Source organism: Microchirus variegatus (assembly GCF_963457635.1).
Source record: "Microchirus variegatus genome assembly, chromosome: 19".
Classification (NCBI taxonomy): Eukaryota; Metazoa; Chordata; class Actinopteri; order Pleuronectiformes; family Soleidae; genus Microchirus; species Microchirus variegatus.
Window position 1 is genome coordinate 12,744,732 of NC_139820.1, and position 15,776 is coordinate 12,760,507.

The following is a 15,776-nucleotide window of genomic DNA, read 5'->3' on the forward strand; positions in this document are numbered from 1 at the left end:
ATTGTGCTTCATCCTTATGATATTTTGACTAAAGCATGACACCGACATGTACATTAGGGCATCAGGAACTTGGGGTAATAGGGTATAATATGGGCTCTTTAAAATGAAATCGTACTGTATCGCAATTGGTGGGAGAATCTTATCGTATCGCTTGTAATTTCATGAATCGTTAATGTATTGAATCGTTGGCAGTGTATCGAGATGCGTATGGCATACATCGCTTCGATGATAAAGATTCCCATCCCTTACGAGGACGTGTCAATTTTTTCTATTTTCCACCTCCATCAGATAACGAGAGAGCGGCCTTGCTTGTGTAGCCGCTCCCCGGCTCAGCTCGAGCACTGAGCTCTCTCACACGAGCCCGAGGCTTCCGCAGGATTACTTTTCTCCACATCCAGAGAAACGTTGGCGCTTTGGAACGGAGGCTATTTTGTGCCACCGGGGCCTGTTTTGTTTTCGTGCTGCCATGAACAATATCAGAGCGGTGTTAAAGTGCTGCCGTGCTGTTGTTGCTGCTGTTAAAAAAAAAAAAAAAAACGACTGGTGGACCTCGACAATCGACTCTAAAAATGTCTGAAATTCCCATCCCTAGTCTAAACCAGTCCAAACAGCAAAATGAGCTGTTTTCAAACCAGTTTTTTTAATAGTTATGAATAGTTATTTCTCAGACTTTTGTGGATGCTTAATGAGACACTCAACTTTGATATAATATAAGCATTTTTAATATAACAAGCCATGTTTCCAGAGGCTTTAAATAGCTCAGAAAACCACTTAGAATCCATAAAATAACAATGATGGTGAATACTTCTAAAGAATAATGCAGGTTTATGTGCAGAATGTTGATGTTTCCTGTCTGAATTTTATTACAGGCCTTTTTATGGCTACCATGCCAAAGAAAAGCACTTTATGAAGATCTATTTGTTCAATCCTCACATGGTCAAAAGGTAAGGCTACTGCGTAATGATGCAGCTCAATGTGGATAGAGATCATCCCAAGCTCCTATTATTTGATGTTACTGAGCACTGAAATGTGTTCAGGACTCCAGCTCACAAGAAACTGAAATCGATTTCTGCATAATGAGTTGCACAACTACTCTAGCCGATTTTGATAGAAAATGTTATTATTTACCTCTGTTTTATGTTCTATTCTATTAAGAACTATTAAGAACAAAATTATGAGCTGAAACAGGCCCGAGTGCGTCTTTAAACAAAGCAATGACAGTGAGATAACGAGAGATGTAGCAAGACCCAGAGATAATTATTCATAAATTTCAACTATATTTAGCACTCGTTTCTTTGGAAGCACACAAATTAACGTGTATTTCACACCGAGACCATTCCACAGCATCAGACGACTGAGATTTGTTTTTTGTTTAAAAAACTTTTTCAATTACTTATTTTTCTGCAGTGAGTGACTCAGTGAAAAAGTGAAAAATCATGAATGTGTTATGATGCATCTCAGGGTGCTTTCACACCTACAGCATTTGGTGCAAAACCGTACACACGTCTTTTGTTTGTTTGTAACATTTTCTGACTGGTGTGGACCAAAGCAATCGAACTGTAGGTGTGAAAGCGCCCTAAGAATAGAATATTTTTCCCCCAAACCTTATAAATATACAGTATGTAAAATGATAATTCCTGTTTTGTTGGATTCATTTTCATCTCTATGTTGCAGAGTGTGTGAACTGTTGCAAAGTGGAGCAGTGATGAATAAAAGTTACCAGCCTCATGAGGGCCACATCCCCTTCCTCCTGCAGTTCTTTATTGACTACAACCTCTATGGCATGAACCTGGTAAACCTGGGAGCTGTCAAGTTCCGTAGGAACAAAGGTAACTGATGAGGACAGAAATTGCTTGTGCAACTAATTTTGATTCTCCACTTTTGTCTGGTTTTCTTTTTCTGTGTATTTTTAATTATCCTAAGACAATGATCATGGAATCAAAAAATTTTTTTTTGAAACTCCCAATTGTCTTTTTGTAATTTCTAACACTAATTAAATGAGATCTCACTTTCGGTCTTTCTTTCTCAGGCCATGTGTGCAATTCTCAGACATTGTATGGCCAGTTTTGGCCATACTCGTTGTTGCTGTGGCTCAGCAGGAACAGCGTGCTGCTATGCTTTGTGTCGGAGGGAAACAGTCACTTATGTTTTCTTTTGATCTCTCTCTCTCTCTCTCTCTCTCTCGGTTTTCCTATCTTTCTCTTCTTTTCATGGCTGGTCCTTTGCCCTATCTTGCTGTTGCACGTCTTACTTTGCTTTACCCAGATTTTAAATTCCAATTTCAGGTTGTGTTCACCTTCTTTAACTTTTTTTTTCCTCTTTGAAACACAAAAGAAAAATAACAATGGAAGAATCTCCTGGAAGTCATTTGGGAAATTTCCAAAGATGTTTGAGGAAGGAAGAGTAAGAAATAGCAAGCAGAACATTTCGTGTAATTAAGGATTTGTATTACCTCTCCCAAGAAGGACATGTTTTCATCTGCATGGTTTTATCTAGAAGTTTGTCCTTCTGTTGGCAACTTCCTGTCAAATTTTGTGACTGATCAAACAAAGATTTTTGTGATGGGTAGGTGATCTTCCAAGTATGTTCCAATACCGTTTTGGTATGACCAGTGTTGGGGGTAACGAGTTACAAAGTAACGATATTACTTTTTTGGGTAACAAAGTAAAGTAACGCATTACACTAAAACTAACCACATTACTTTACTTGACTATAGTAACGCGCTTTTCTGCGTTACCCATTCCATGTTTGCCTATGTGTAAGGGTGAATTCCAATTCCTTGCTTAACCCTCGATCTCAAAAATGCTCTCCCTCTAGTGTAAGTGCTATCCCGATTCTCAGAAAAATTAAGTTGAGGGCCAAGTTTAAGGGCTGTATCGCTCCCTCAATATTGAGATTTTCCGAGACCACCCTTGGGAGCAAGGGCTACCCAGAATGCATTGCGTGTTTTGACAGAACAAAGATGGCGCTGAAAGCAGCGTTTCACAAGTATGTGAAAATATAAATGTAAAGAACAATAAAATACTGTAAATAACTTTTTTTTAAAGCCTATACAAACTTAGTAAAAAATAAACATTAAATTGTAAAGAACCCACATTATAAAACAATATAGAAAAAATAAAATACTGTAAATAACTTAATTTTTTTTACTATTATTATACATTGCACTGTAAATAACTCACATTATAAACAACATATAAAGTATAGAAGTTAAATAGTTTTTTTTACTAAAAGGAAATTTCTCATCAGCACCTTTGAAGCACTGCTTCTACTAGTTAACGTTAGCATCAGCTAGCATTCTGACGCTAATGTTAGCTGCTGTCTGTGTCCCCTTTAGTTAGACAATGACTGTTAATGTTATGATTATATCATTATCTGCGCCACTTACAACTGTGTGTCTTTCTTTCTTTTTTCTTCATCCTCTCTTTTTTCTTCCTCTTCTAACTTCCTGATTGATAACTTGTTAATTCCACAAATTAATCATCCTGCGTTAACGCGTTAATTTTGACAGCCCTAATGGTTTTACATGCCATTATGTATACATTATACAATAAACACTATGCTGGCAGTGATGTCTGTCCATATATCTACACGGTAAATTAAGAAATGGGAAAGTAAAGTAATGAGTAGTGAAGTTACTTACTACTACTACTACTACTTCAAATCCAGTAACTAGTAAAGTTATCTCATTACAATTTACAGCAGTAACGAGTAACTAGTAACTAATTACTTTTTTTGAGTAACTACCCCAACACTGGGTATGGCTCTCTCTACAGGTGTTGTCACAAAAATCTTCCAAAAAGTCCCTCTTATAATAGGCAATAAATAAATATCTATGACAGAACTGATTGGATTTGAACAAAATGACGTGTTTTTGTATCTACCAAGTTTCATCCGACAATAATAATAATCATAACAATAGGAATACAATTTTATGAAATGAAGAAGAATTTTTTTTTTTTTTACAGAACTCCACAAATAAATTAAATAATAAAATACATCAAATAAATAAGCAAATAAGTAAGTCGGAGAGCTTATATGCAAAAGTATATAAAATATATCTAAAAGTTCAAGTGGGAGCAGGCTGAGCATGTGTCTACGCGGCACACTTCGTAACTGGAAGAATACTTCAGTTTAAGTGATGTAGATCGATTGGCTGACCTGTCTGACTGGGTGGTTGTGTATCTTGTCCTGACATATTTTAATGTACTGATGTTCCCAGATCTACTCAGTGTTATTATCACAGGTGCAAGTAATGGCCAAAACTAATGCTCCTATCAGACCTGCACTGAACTCTGGAGATTCTCCAAAGATTGTCTCATGGGAATGTAAGTGTGGACCCAGAAGTCTATGAAATTAGATTTTTGTCAATATTAATATTATCAAGCAACACTTTTCACGAAGCAAGCAACACTTTTTCAGAAGCAAGAAAAATATTGATTATTGTTTGAAAATACATTTGTTCTTTGCTCCATGGATATTTGTTTGGGGGAAGGCCTTAGGAAGTCACAGATTTACGAGATAAAAATTGACTATTGACTAAAACTATTTTGGTTTAGTAAATGTCTGTCAGTCAGCTGGTGACGGCGGGTTATCCAGCTGCTGTCACCGTCATGGCAAAGACCGTCTCTTGCCTAGCGCAGCGGGTGAATGTACTTTTAATCTCATAAATCTGCGACTTTATTTTCTCGTATATTTGGCACTCTTAATCTCGTAAATCTGCAACTCTGAGCCTGTGACAACTTCCCGTCCATTTAGCTGTCACTCCAAAACTCAGTAGCCAATCAGCAGACAGCTTCCTAAGACCCAGAGTCAGGGAGTGCAAAGAACAAATGTATTTTCAAACAATAAAATTAAGGATGTGAATCTTTGGGTGTCTCACGATTCGATTCCGATTCTTAGGGTCACGATTTGATTCAAAATAGATTCTCGATTCAAACGATTCTCGATTCAAACATTGATACAATGCATTAAGGCAAAGTATGGCATCAAAACAATACAGTTTGTAGAAGTTAATATGATTTTTAGATAAACTGATTCCAATGATGTAATCACACAAAGTTAACAGTTAAAAGTTAACATTTATTCATTCAAAACAAATGCAAACTTACTTACTGTACAAAAAAAAACTTGCATTAGGGAGTGGCACGGGTGTGTCACCAGACGCCGACGTGTCGTAACCAGAGTGCAGGATCTTGACTGGGTGAGATACGTAGGCTTACGTTACAGGTGACTGACCACACACTCATCCTACAAAGCAGCCTTTGAGCACCACGGACAGCGGCCGAAGCTCCATAGTTACCTTACCGACCCACCCTCACCTATTCCTTTCACAAAAACGGGCCGTGACTCGTCCTCCTCAATGCACGCACCATCATCTGAGAGCACAGGGAGCCTGGTCAGCAGGATCATCTTTTTGTCCACAGCTTCTTTAACCTCGGTGGTCTTTAACTTTAGGTGTATAAATAGAAACTTAAAGGTGTAAAATCCTCCTAATATGTCACAGATGCTCAGGAAGTGTTCATATAACAAACTGAACTCGCCAACAAAAACAGTACAGCCAAAATATTCGCATTACAAAAACATTTTTCAGACTGCAAATTTATGTTTATGTTTTTAAATTATGTTTAGGCATGAGGCGCCACCTACCACCGTCTACCAATCATTGCAGTCAGTAGAGTCTCAGCTGCTGAGCAACCATGGGTTGCCAGTTACGTCTGAGCTACAATGGAAATGAAACGAAACAAAACCTAAAAGAAAAGAGGTTGGAATGTCAAAAACGCCAAGATAAAGTTTGCGGCAAAGCGAGGGTCTATCTAGGACATGCTTTAGAACGGTGAGGAGAGTTGAAAGCTGAGTGGAATTTTAAAACGGATGCAGAATTGGCTACTCCTCTCCTAGACAGGTAAGTGAAGCTTGGCTAAATAAGTTGGCGTCATAGCTCGACTGTCGAGTTCTGTTTTGAACTGTTCCCTCGGTTTTGGAGGCCACTGTCCTGTAGCACTGAAGCGAGTTTGGCAGCCGATGATATATCCATCCCTAGTCTACAGCTAACGTTACCATACATTATTATCTTGATCTTCACTGAGAGAACAGAATGTGTGTCTTAGAGCCACTCATTTGTAATAAAACAGTTGCTCCTTGCTCGTTGCTGACGGAGGATATGAAAAGTTTTTGATTTGTGAAAAATGTTTGAAAATATTGACACAAATCTAATTCCAAAGAAGTCACGCTGGCGATTGTCCTGCAATCTCCCCGGGTAATGGCTGACTGAATGCAGGAGAAGAAAATAAAATATTTATAATAATAATAATTTATAATAATCCACACCTGGGACCTGGGAAATGTTCTGACTTCTGCATTAATGCGTTACCATTTAGAGTCTGCATAAAAGCCAGGTATTGCACATGTTCATCCCCTTTGGAGTGTGTCCTGCTCTTTTAACCGTGTCTTTCCAGATAATGTCTCACTGTGTTCATTAGGGCTGTAAAGTCAATTAATTGGTCGACACGCTCTGCCTCGACCAAAATGGTGATTGTTTTTTTTATGGTGAATTTCATTAGGAGGAAAGTACCAAGTCTAATAGGGGTGTTTTAAAGCACCCGTGTTTCACAGGTAACTGCGTGTCTTCAGAGAACATCCCCTTGTTTTCCACTATTTTGGTTTAGTCCAGCCCAGTGGGTTGTTGTCGCTCCGACAGACAGATTAGCGTTGCCATTAATTGGACGTGAATTTTGAGCTTTTCATTTGAGGCTACAGTCAGTCCTCCTGTCACATCCATGTCAAAGACATCAGCAGTGTGGCAACATTTTTCAAAAGTAGATGACGGTAAAAAAGTGGAATGCAAACTTTGCAGGCAACAGTTTGCTTTTCACAGCTCAACTACGAACATGGCATATCATTTAAAAACGCTAAGCTAAGGTTGCTCCATCCGTTTTGAGTATGAACATATCAGAATTATTAGCATATTTCAATGTTATAGTCTAATAATTGTTGATTGGTTTTATAACTGCAGACACACCTGCCCTCAACAGCGGCAGCGTCCCACGGTCTATTTTGGTATTGCGCAGATGAACGTAATGCAAAACGCTGTCAGAGCCGACAGACTGTTGAACTCCAGCCGCGGCTGCGGGTCTTTTCAAATTAAGAGCCGCAGCTGCACAGGTGCTTTGCGAGTGCGGCTATTTTAATTTGAAAAGAGCCGCACCCGCACCCTCCCCAACCCCCCCTCCCGATTAGTCGAATTTTAGTCGAAATTTCAGAGCTTTAGTCGACCAAGAGTTTCTTTGGTTTGGTTGGTAACCTCGGGAGGTTTGTTTATGACAACAACTTTTTTTCCAACGGTGCTGAATGTTGGGCCCAGCATGACTGTGAGGCCTCACTGTCCTCTTTGGGAAAACCTGAATGCAGCTGAGACCTAAAATGGCGGTCTGAAAGACCCCAGGAGCCACATGGGGGAGAACAAAGGAAAGGAATCTTTTCCCCCAAGGCATCCAGCTGTGAGGTACTCATCCCCCACAACCCACTGCGGCAGATGATGTCCACGGCAGTCAGCCGTTCACCCATTGGTGGACACCACAGGATGCCCCGCCCCCGGGCCAAAGGTATCAAAACTATGCGAACTCCCAGAGTTCGATCTCTTCACCATATTTTCCTAGCGAGAGCGGATGTATGTGTTTAAGAAGAGGAAAACTTCAAGAACATCTACATCCTTGCTGGCCAAGCTTTGAAGATTCTTCTTCGTCCTACCCCATTTTTGGTTTTTCCCTTTATGTTTTTGTTTTTATTTTTGATCCAAGGACCCCGTGAATAACCCCCTAAGAGTTATTCCCGTTATTCCTGCAGAATAGGAGACCGTGCTCCTAAATCCCTGTCGACCAGCTGTCCCTGTCGTGAGTGGTGAACCACGTATTACACAGCACCGTTCTCTGATACCGGTATACTGACCGAAGAACAGATTGAACCACGGATTGAACCACGCGTAACACAGCTCTAGAGGCGCCCTCTCATCTCTCCCATTCCGGCAGAACCAGCACGGAGCAGAATCGCGCAACGCGATCCCAGGACTCCTCCTTACTCGTTGTAAGGCAACTCATAGTAAGCGATTGTGTCTGGGCAAAATAGCTATTCAGAGCTTATTATAAACACGGGAGTGCACCCCGTAGTTTCATTGTGTTTTTACTGTTTTGTGTTTTTATTTTCTTTTATCGCTGTAACTTGTGTAGAATAATACCTGTGAACTAAGCTAGCGGACCGTTTAGCGGAACCACCGTGGCGCCGTCCGACCAGCTGATCATTGTTTATTATTTCTTCGTGCCTTTCGCTCCGTGTGCAGCGCCAGCGGCGATCACATTAGAAGCTTAATTTGACCGGTAAGAAGACAGGCTCACGAGATAAACTCTCGCTAATCTGTGTGGTCGAATTCGGTTTCTATTTCTCCTCACGTGTCTGCCCTTTTGTACTGTGATTTGTCCCCGTGTATCGCGATCCTGTGTCCTCAACACAGCCCGCGATCACTCATTGAGAGGAAACTTCCGTGATCTGTAAGAACCACAGTTTAAGTCGTCAAGCCGAATAAACTGTGTGATTACAGAAGTTTTCTGATCAGACTCGTTCCTTTGTCTATTCCACTTCCTGCCGCCATTCCCTTTAAATTTCCCACTTCACTGCTGACTTCATTTCCTCTTTCAACTCTCCTCTTTTACTCAGCGCTTCCGCTGGTGAAAGACGGAAGAGCGGAGTGAAGAAATCAGAGCACGAGCGCCATCTCGCGTCGCCTCACGGTAACAGCGAGTGACGCCATTTTCACGTGACGTACCTTTTGGTAACCCGGAAGTGGGAGGCGCGTCGCCGTGACAACTGTCACGTCAGAGACCCCTCCTTCTTTTACCTTTTGGCTTTGTTTGTTGCTTCCTGTTTTACTTTGGCTTTGTTTTGTTCACTTCCTGTTACCTGCTGCCAAAGTGACACGCCCCCTTTTCACACACACACACACACACACATTCCTGCACTCAGATCCATACCCTTTTTAATTTATTTTACTTTCTTTCTTTTATATTGAAACGTTTTTACAAGCAGTTATTTTAGATTAAGGGATTGATGTGTGTTGCTGTTATTGATTAATTTTAATGCTTTAATAAATGTTGAACCTTTACTTTAAAAGTACCGTTTCTGTCTTTTGTGCTTGCTTGTTTGTAACAAAAGGGTAATTGAAAGAAGCCAGTGTACGATCTCACACCTTCTTTGTTATTTATTAATTAATTTTAATATACTTATTATTAATTAGTAACTGATAACTGATAGTCAAGAGACACTTGAAGGTTATAAAGTGACAGTTTCTCTGTCATTCTCCTCACGCTAAGAGGAGTGGTGCCCCGTTTTTAAGAAATTAATAACAAAATTAATTATTAAAAATAATTAATCATTTGTGTTAATATTTTCCCACCAATTACCTAAGTTGAATCACAACATGAAACACTTCTGAAGTGGCTTGTTCACTGCTTTCAGAGCAATGCAATTGCTATGCCTTCCACACTTTAAACAGTGCAGTCTTGTGATCAGGAGTAATGTTGTCACTGATAAACTTGTGTTGCATTCCTGTTAAGACCCTGGTATACTTCTGCACGAAGCGAAAGCACATGAAGTAACTTTGCTGCAAAATATGTGAATGGGACATAACACAGAATTGTGTTTGTGTGTGGGTGGGTGCAGGTGCAGGAGAGCCAGACAGGCAAACACACAGCAGTTGTCCCAGCACCAGCCCATGCAAGAGTCCCTGCACCTCAAGCCTCAATGATAGCACACTGGGAGGCACGTTTGTCCGCTGGGAGGAGAATGCTTTACCCTGGTAAGTCCTGCACACATTCTGCAACATTAATCTTTGACTGTCAGTGAAAGTCCTAACAGTCGAGGCTGAATCCAGCTGGATATCCATCCTTGCTAGTGAATATATCACTGTTACATTCTTGAGTTAATAACTGTATATCTATATTGAAAATGCTTGTTATTTTGCTTTTACTTATCAGTATGAAGTTCAAAGGCAGATGGAGAAAGAGCTGGGGACTGGAGAGACTGGATTAATTTGAGACATTGTTTTAGGTTCCAGAGTTTTTCTTTTCTTAAATGTTAAATCGTTTTCTATATGCAGTGCAAACCTAAAACCTCAAATGAATGAATTGGAACAACTCGTATAAACGAAAAATGATTTACACATTATTTTTTGTATTGTATAATGTTATGTAATATTTTGTTTAGGTTATTTAAATTATTATTTAAATATTATTGTGTGTATTGTTTTGATAAATAAAAGGAAAATATTTTAATTTCATAGGCATCACATACAACTGATGTCACTTACATCCAAAATCAAAAAGTAAAATAAATTCATTTTATGATTGCCATGATTTTACAAGACAGCTTGTCTCTTGCTTGTGTCTAAAGACCATTTAAGGCATACATTTCCTGCTTACAGTTCCTTACTGCTTGACGAGGTGGAGAGGCAGAGCACGTGTGAGCTGGAGGTTGATGCTGTTGCTGTTGACATCTTCAACCGACTGGAAATTGAAAGTAAGTTGTAGCCCACATTTAAAAAACGTTTGGTTTCCTAAACAAAATATTTGGATAGGCAAAAATCAAATAGTTGCAAATGGCCAAAAAGTGATCATAGCTTTGTGTGCAAATCATTTTTGCCCACACAAGTTTCATTGCTCAATGAAGACACAAACTGGGCCATATGGGCTAGAAAGAATCCAAATCCAAATCCATATATGTTTGTATGAGCATAAACATGCTTATGTAAAACCTTGGTCCTTGGTATTGGAGAGTTTGGGTGAATTCCAGTTCCTTGCTTAACCCTCAATCTCAAAAATGCTTTCCCTCTAGTCCAAGTCCTGTCCTGATGCTCAGAAAAATTAAGTTGAGGCCAAGTTTAAGGGCTGTGTCGCCCTCAATATTGAGATTTTTCGAGACCACCCTTGGGAGCAAGGGCTACCCAGAATGCATTGCGCGAAAACACGCAAAGATGGCACTGAAAGCATCGAAACGAGTGAACGAAGTATTCTCGAGTGAACGAAGTATTTTCGAGTGAACGAGATAACGAAGTATTTTCGAGTGAACGAAGTATTTTTGAGTGAACAAAGTATATCTTTGTTAATGGAGATATAAAACTTATGAAAACCATTGTATTATCTTAGTTTAGGCCCATATTATGGATTACTGACGCCTTTGTTGCGTAACATTTATTTTTATTTTACGATCTTTTGTCAATAGCCGGCCAGTGCGCACAAGCAATCGCTTGCTATCGGTAACCCTTCAATAAGCCGTGGTGTGTGGTAACTGTTAGCTGAATATGTCTGTGGTTGTGGTATTTGTATGAGTATCATCTTATAACTAACTGACAACCTAATAACTTGACTGATAAACAGTTCGTAATAAATAATCGTGACATAAATGTGTTCTTCTTCTTTTTTGGAGTTGACAGACTGGACGCAGCCTTCGCGTTATTCTGCCCCCTACAGTCTGAAGACGTATCTGCATTTAAGGGGTGTCCCATTTCACACACAACACTTGGTTTTGAGGGTCAGTTAAGATTGAGGGTTAAGGTTGAGGGTTAAGATAGGAATTGGAATTGGCCGTTTATGTCTCTGTACTAGCGAGTGTTATTGTCTTGTTGTAATTTGTATTTTGTGTTGAGGACGGCCTTGGAAACAAGATGGTTCATTTCAAGGGTGATTTGATTTGTCTGTGTCCAGATCAGATTGGCAGGAACCCCGGGCTGCAGGCTATCTGGGAGGACGAGAAGCAGAGGAGGAGAGAGAATAACCAGGCCACCCAGATAGAAACTCCTGAGACACAAGGTGAGGAGTAAGGATTAATAGAAAGAAAAAACAATATCAACTTGACCAGGTAATTTTAGACAGCACTAAATGCAACAAGGAGACTATATGCATATATCAGTTCTTTATGTGTAATATTTATGTCATTCTGGGCAACAACAAAAAAAAAAATGTCATCACATACAGTACAGCACTGATGACGACATAGTCATCAGGCATGAAAATGTTTGTTTGTGGAAACAGCACTTTCACTGTGTCACGAATGCCGGCTTTCGGCAGTGCTGTCGCTAAATATAGCAGAATTCTCTGTTACATATTGACATTTTAGACATTTCCTTGCTAAATGTTGGGGAACACATGTTTTCAGGATTTAAAGTCATTTTAACTGAACTACAGTTCAGTATTGTTTGCTTTAATTCTTGTCAGACGTCGCGCTCATGACTCTTACAGTGATGACAATCTCTGACCAATCAGCGGCCAGCAGTCTGTTGACATCACATTTTACATTACATGCTGTACATACTGAAGATACTAGAACACACACACACACTTATCTCATGAACACAGACTGCTAAATAATCACCGGTTCTTCTGCTGTTTTTTGATCAAATGAGTTTACTTTTATATGTTTGAGTCTGGACCACACGGTTGGTGTAGTGGTTAGCGCTCTTGCCTTTGTAGCAAGAAGAACTTGTTTCGAGCCCCAGTTCCAACCAAACAAAGTTTAAACCAAAAATAGAACATTTTGGAAATACTTTATTGTTCAGGCCTGTTATGTACAAAAACATTCAGTCCCAAATTATTGGGGGTTGTTGTTCTGATGTGTTTCAGATTGCGGCTTTGTCACTTCAACAGACAGTGAGAAAATCTTCTTGAAGAGATTGAAGGAGATCCTGAAGGAGAACGAGTTTGACATGTAAGTTTCTCGTCCTGCCTTCATTCTGTTGTTGTTGTGATCACCAGAGCAAAAGGCTCAGGGAGGGAGGGAGGGAATGAAAACAGAGGCAGGGCAGCTGAAAGGGAAAGCTGAGATGGGGAAAGTGAAGTCAAAACAGATGTATTGTTGATGAGGGTGCACTGCCCTCCCTTCTACTTCAGTGTTGAGGCTGAAGCTATTTCCTGTTATAAATAAAAGCACAGTTGGCTGTGCTTGCATCTGCATCTGATCCAGATGGCTTTCATTCACTGACTGCAGGAACAAAGCAGGAACGGGCAGTATAGACTTGTCTGGAGTGACGGAGCATACACAGTATGCTGGCAGCTCACTCACTCTCCCTGTGAATACTCACACACATTCTGTCACTTGCTCACTGACTGTATTATGCTGCTGATTCGATCCATTCTCATTATCCGTCTTTTGTGCTGATCATTAAAGAATGAATTAATAAATCAACTGTTTTCTTTAGATAAAATTAAAATAGAATGCATCAGAAGAATGTGATTAAAAGTCAAACATAATCAGTAACATTAAGCTTTTAACGTGTTACTTTTGCAACTTTGCAACAAAATAAGAATTCTATGCTGAACTACAACATAACAAAATAACAACTTTGTTGTTCTGTATCTAAAAGACATTCCCCTGAACAGAAGGCCAGTCCATCGCAGGGCCAACACACAGAGACGAACAACCACTAACTTTTACACTTCCTCTTTACTTCTTTACATTATCCTTTCCAACTTAACGTTAAACTATCATGAAAGCTTTCCATTTAGGTGACCTAAGTCAACCAAATCTAAGATGTCTTATTAAAAAGAAAGTAATAAACCTTTGTGATCTGTCAGGGCAAGTATAGCCATTTTTAAATACTAATTCCAGAAGACATCCAGTGAATTACATTTTACTGGAGTTTGTCACTCACATAGAGAATGCAGCAGGCAGTTGTTTAAGTTGTATGCATTTACAACAGCAGAATTTACAGAGCATCAAGCCTCCTCACACAATATCTGGATTTCAGTGTAGGTCTTAAGAAACATAGGAGAGGTATCAGTAGGGAATTAGTGAGAAAGGAACCATCAGGATTTCTTGACATAATCCAGTATGTATATTAATACAGTGTCCCAGTAAAAAATTTGAACCTTTGAGTCTTTCTAGTCTTGATGACCACTCACACACACAGCTGCTTTACACTACAAAGGTCGATAAATGTGTCCAGCCATGGCAAAACCGGTCACAAGTCTACCGAGGAACATTGTGCGTTATTTACAGATTCTGAAAGTGTGATTTCTAAGCTTTCCAACAATGTCCAACACATGCAAATCAACACATGCAATGTTAATATTTGACAAAGATATGGCCATTTGAATGTAGGCATTCCTCAAACTGTTTTAGGGAGAATTTTAGCCTCAAAGATTTACACCATCTGAGAGTCAAGAGACAGAATCATCACATGTACATAGTACAACCCCCTCCTGGTCTAAGCTGTCAGTGAAACCACACCTCTCTGTATGAGCACAGATACTATTGTTGTGAGCTACACTGCTACACAGAACAATACATATACAATACATAACACACTGGACATAATATCCTCTTAAGATTTGAAATGAAATAACCTATAAAAAATATAGGGGGGGGGGGCTTATCCTGTTATCATTTCTTGTCCTTACACTTGTGTAGTCATACAGTGGTATGCAAAAGTTTGGGCACCCCTGTAAATGTTCATGATTTTCCTTTATGAATCATTGGTTGTTTGAAAAAGACATTTCAGTTAAATATCATACATTAGACAAACACAGTGATATTTGAGACGGGAAATAAAGTTTATATTATTTTGAAACTTTTGCATACCACTGTATTTCCATCATCTGTTTTTGTTGTTCATGAAAACTAAATATACTATAGTACTTAAGAGAGAAGGATCAAAGATAGACACATATTTCTAATATCAAATCATACACTAATGAAATACATTGAAGTGGCTCTGTGGTGTAGTGTGGATGGATCAGTCTGTTCCTGAATGAGCTGATGATGTGCTAACTCTCAACTCGTTGCTAAATCATTAGCATCACAGTCAATACTTCATACACAAAGCTGTGTCATTCACACATGATTCAAGCACATCGGCACATGTTTGTGCTGGAGCTAGTGAATGACAATAACAGGAAAAAATGTCCCTGTATGTGACTGAACACTAGTGGCACACGTTACGTAGATGAAAACTCACCCAAAAGGAGATAGAGCGGTTCTGGCGTCACGTCATCATCTCAGACAACTACTGTGTCTGTCCTGCTCTCTTTCTGCCGCTGAATAATCCATCTGTTTGTTGTTTTTGTGACGATAAAGTCTGCTAACACATTAGCATAAAGATCACTAGCTTAAAATGCAGTCCACTCACATATAGCAGAAGTGAGATCTGTCTCTGTCCCTGTAAGAAGTTCAGCCACAGTTCACCCATTGTCCGGTTTTCTTTGCCTTCTTTTGGTAAACAAAGCTTTGATGACCATGCTTTAATTTCACACTGCACACGCTCAATAACTGCTGGAAAGTTCCACATACTCTCTCTATCCCTCCCGTCCCTCTCTCTCTGTGCGTGCATATTAATTAGCCATGTGTATTCTCTGTGAACGTCAGCTGATTGGCTGAAAAAACGACAAAAGCTCTGGAATGTGAGATCGCCACACCCAAACTAGGAATGATTCAAAGCGATCAAACAACCTCAATTCAAACACAAAGTTTATGGTTTTAAGACCCACAATACTGTGATTTGAAGCATGTAGTGGCTTCTTACAAACTTCAAGTTGAACAATTTTGAAAAAAATGAAAATCCCACATTTTGAAAAATAAAACTTTTTTCATGTTTTACTTGTTTTGCGCTGGGCCAACTTGCACCCCCTTTGTCCGTGACAGGTCACAAATATTGGGACATCGACACAATTCTCTTCATTTTAGCTCTATACACCACTACACTGGATTTTAAATGAAACGAACAAGATGTGCTTTAA

At 39.5% G+C, this 15,776-nt stretch overlaps 1 protein-coding gene across 1 annotated transcript in view; it reads left to right on the forward strand.

Moving 5' to 3' along the window:
- The window catches only part of rev3l (REV3 like, DNA directed polymerase zeta catalytic subunit), an 83,025-nt gene that overhangs the window by 20,410 nt on the left and 46,839 nt on the right, over nucleotides 1-15,776 (forward strand). The window contains exons 3-8 of the mRNA XM_083906524.1: nucleotides 870-944; nucleotides 1,675-1,829; nucleotides 9,712-9,847; nucleotides 10,472-10,566; nucleotides 11,751-11,855; nucleotides 12,666-12,750. Of these exons, the coding sequence (XP_083762650.1) occupies nucleotides 870-944; nucleotides 1,675-1,829; nucleotides 9,712-9,847; nucleotides 10,472-10,566; nucleotides 11,751-11,855; nucleotides 12,666-12,750 (651 nt within the window). The remainder of the gene's footprint in view (nucleotides 1-869; nucleotides 945-1,674; nucleotides 1,830-9,711; nucleotides 9,848-10,471; nucleotides 10,567-11,750; nucleotides 11,856-12,665; nucleotides 12,751-15,776) is intronic.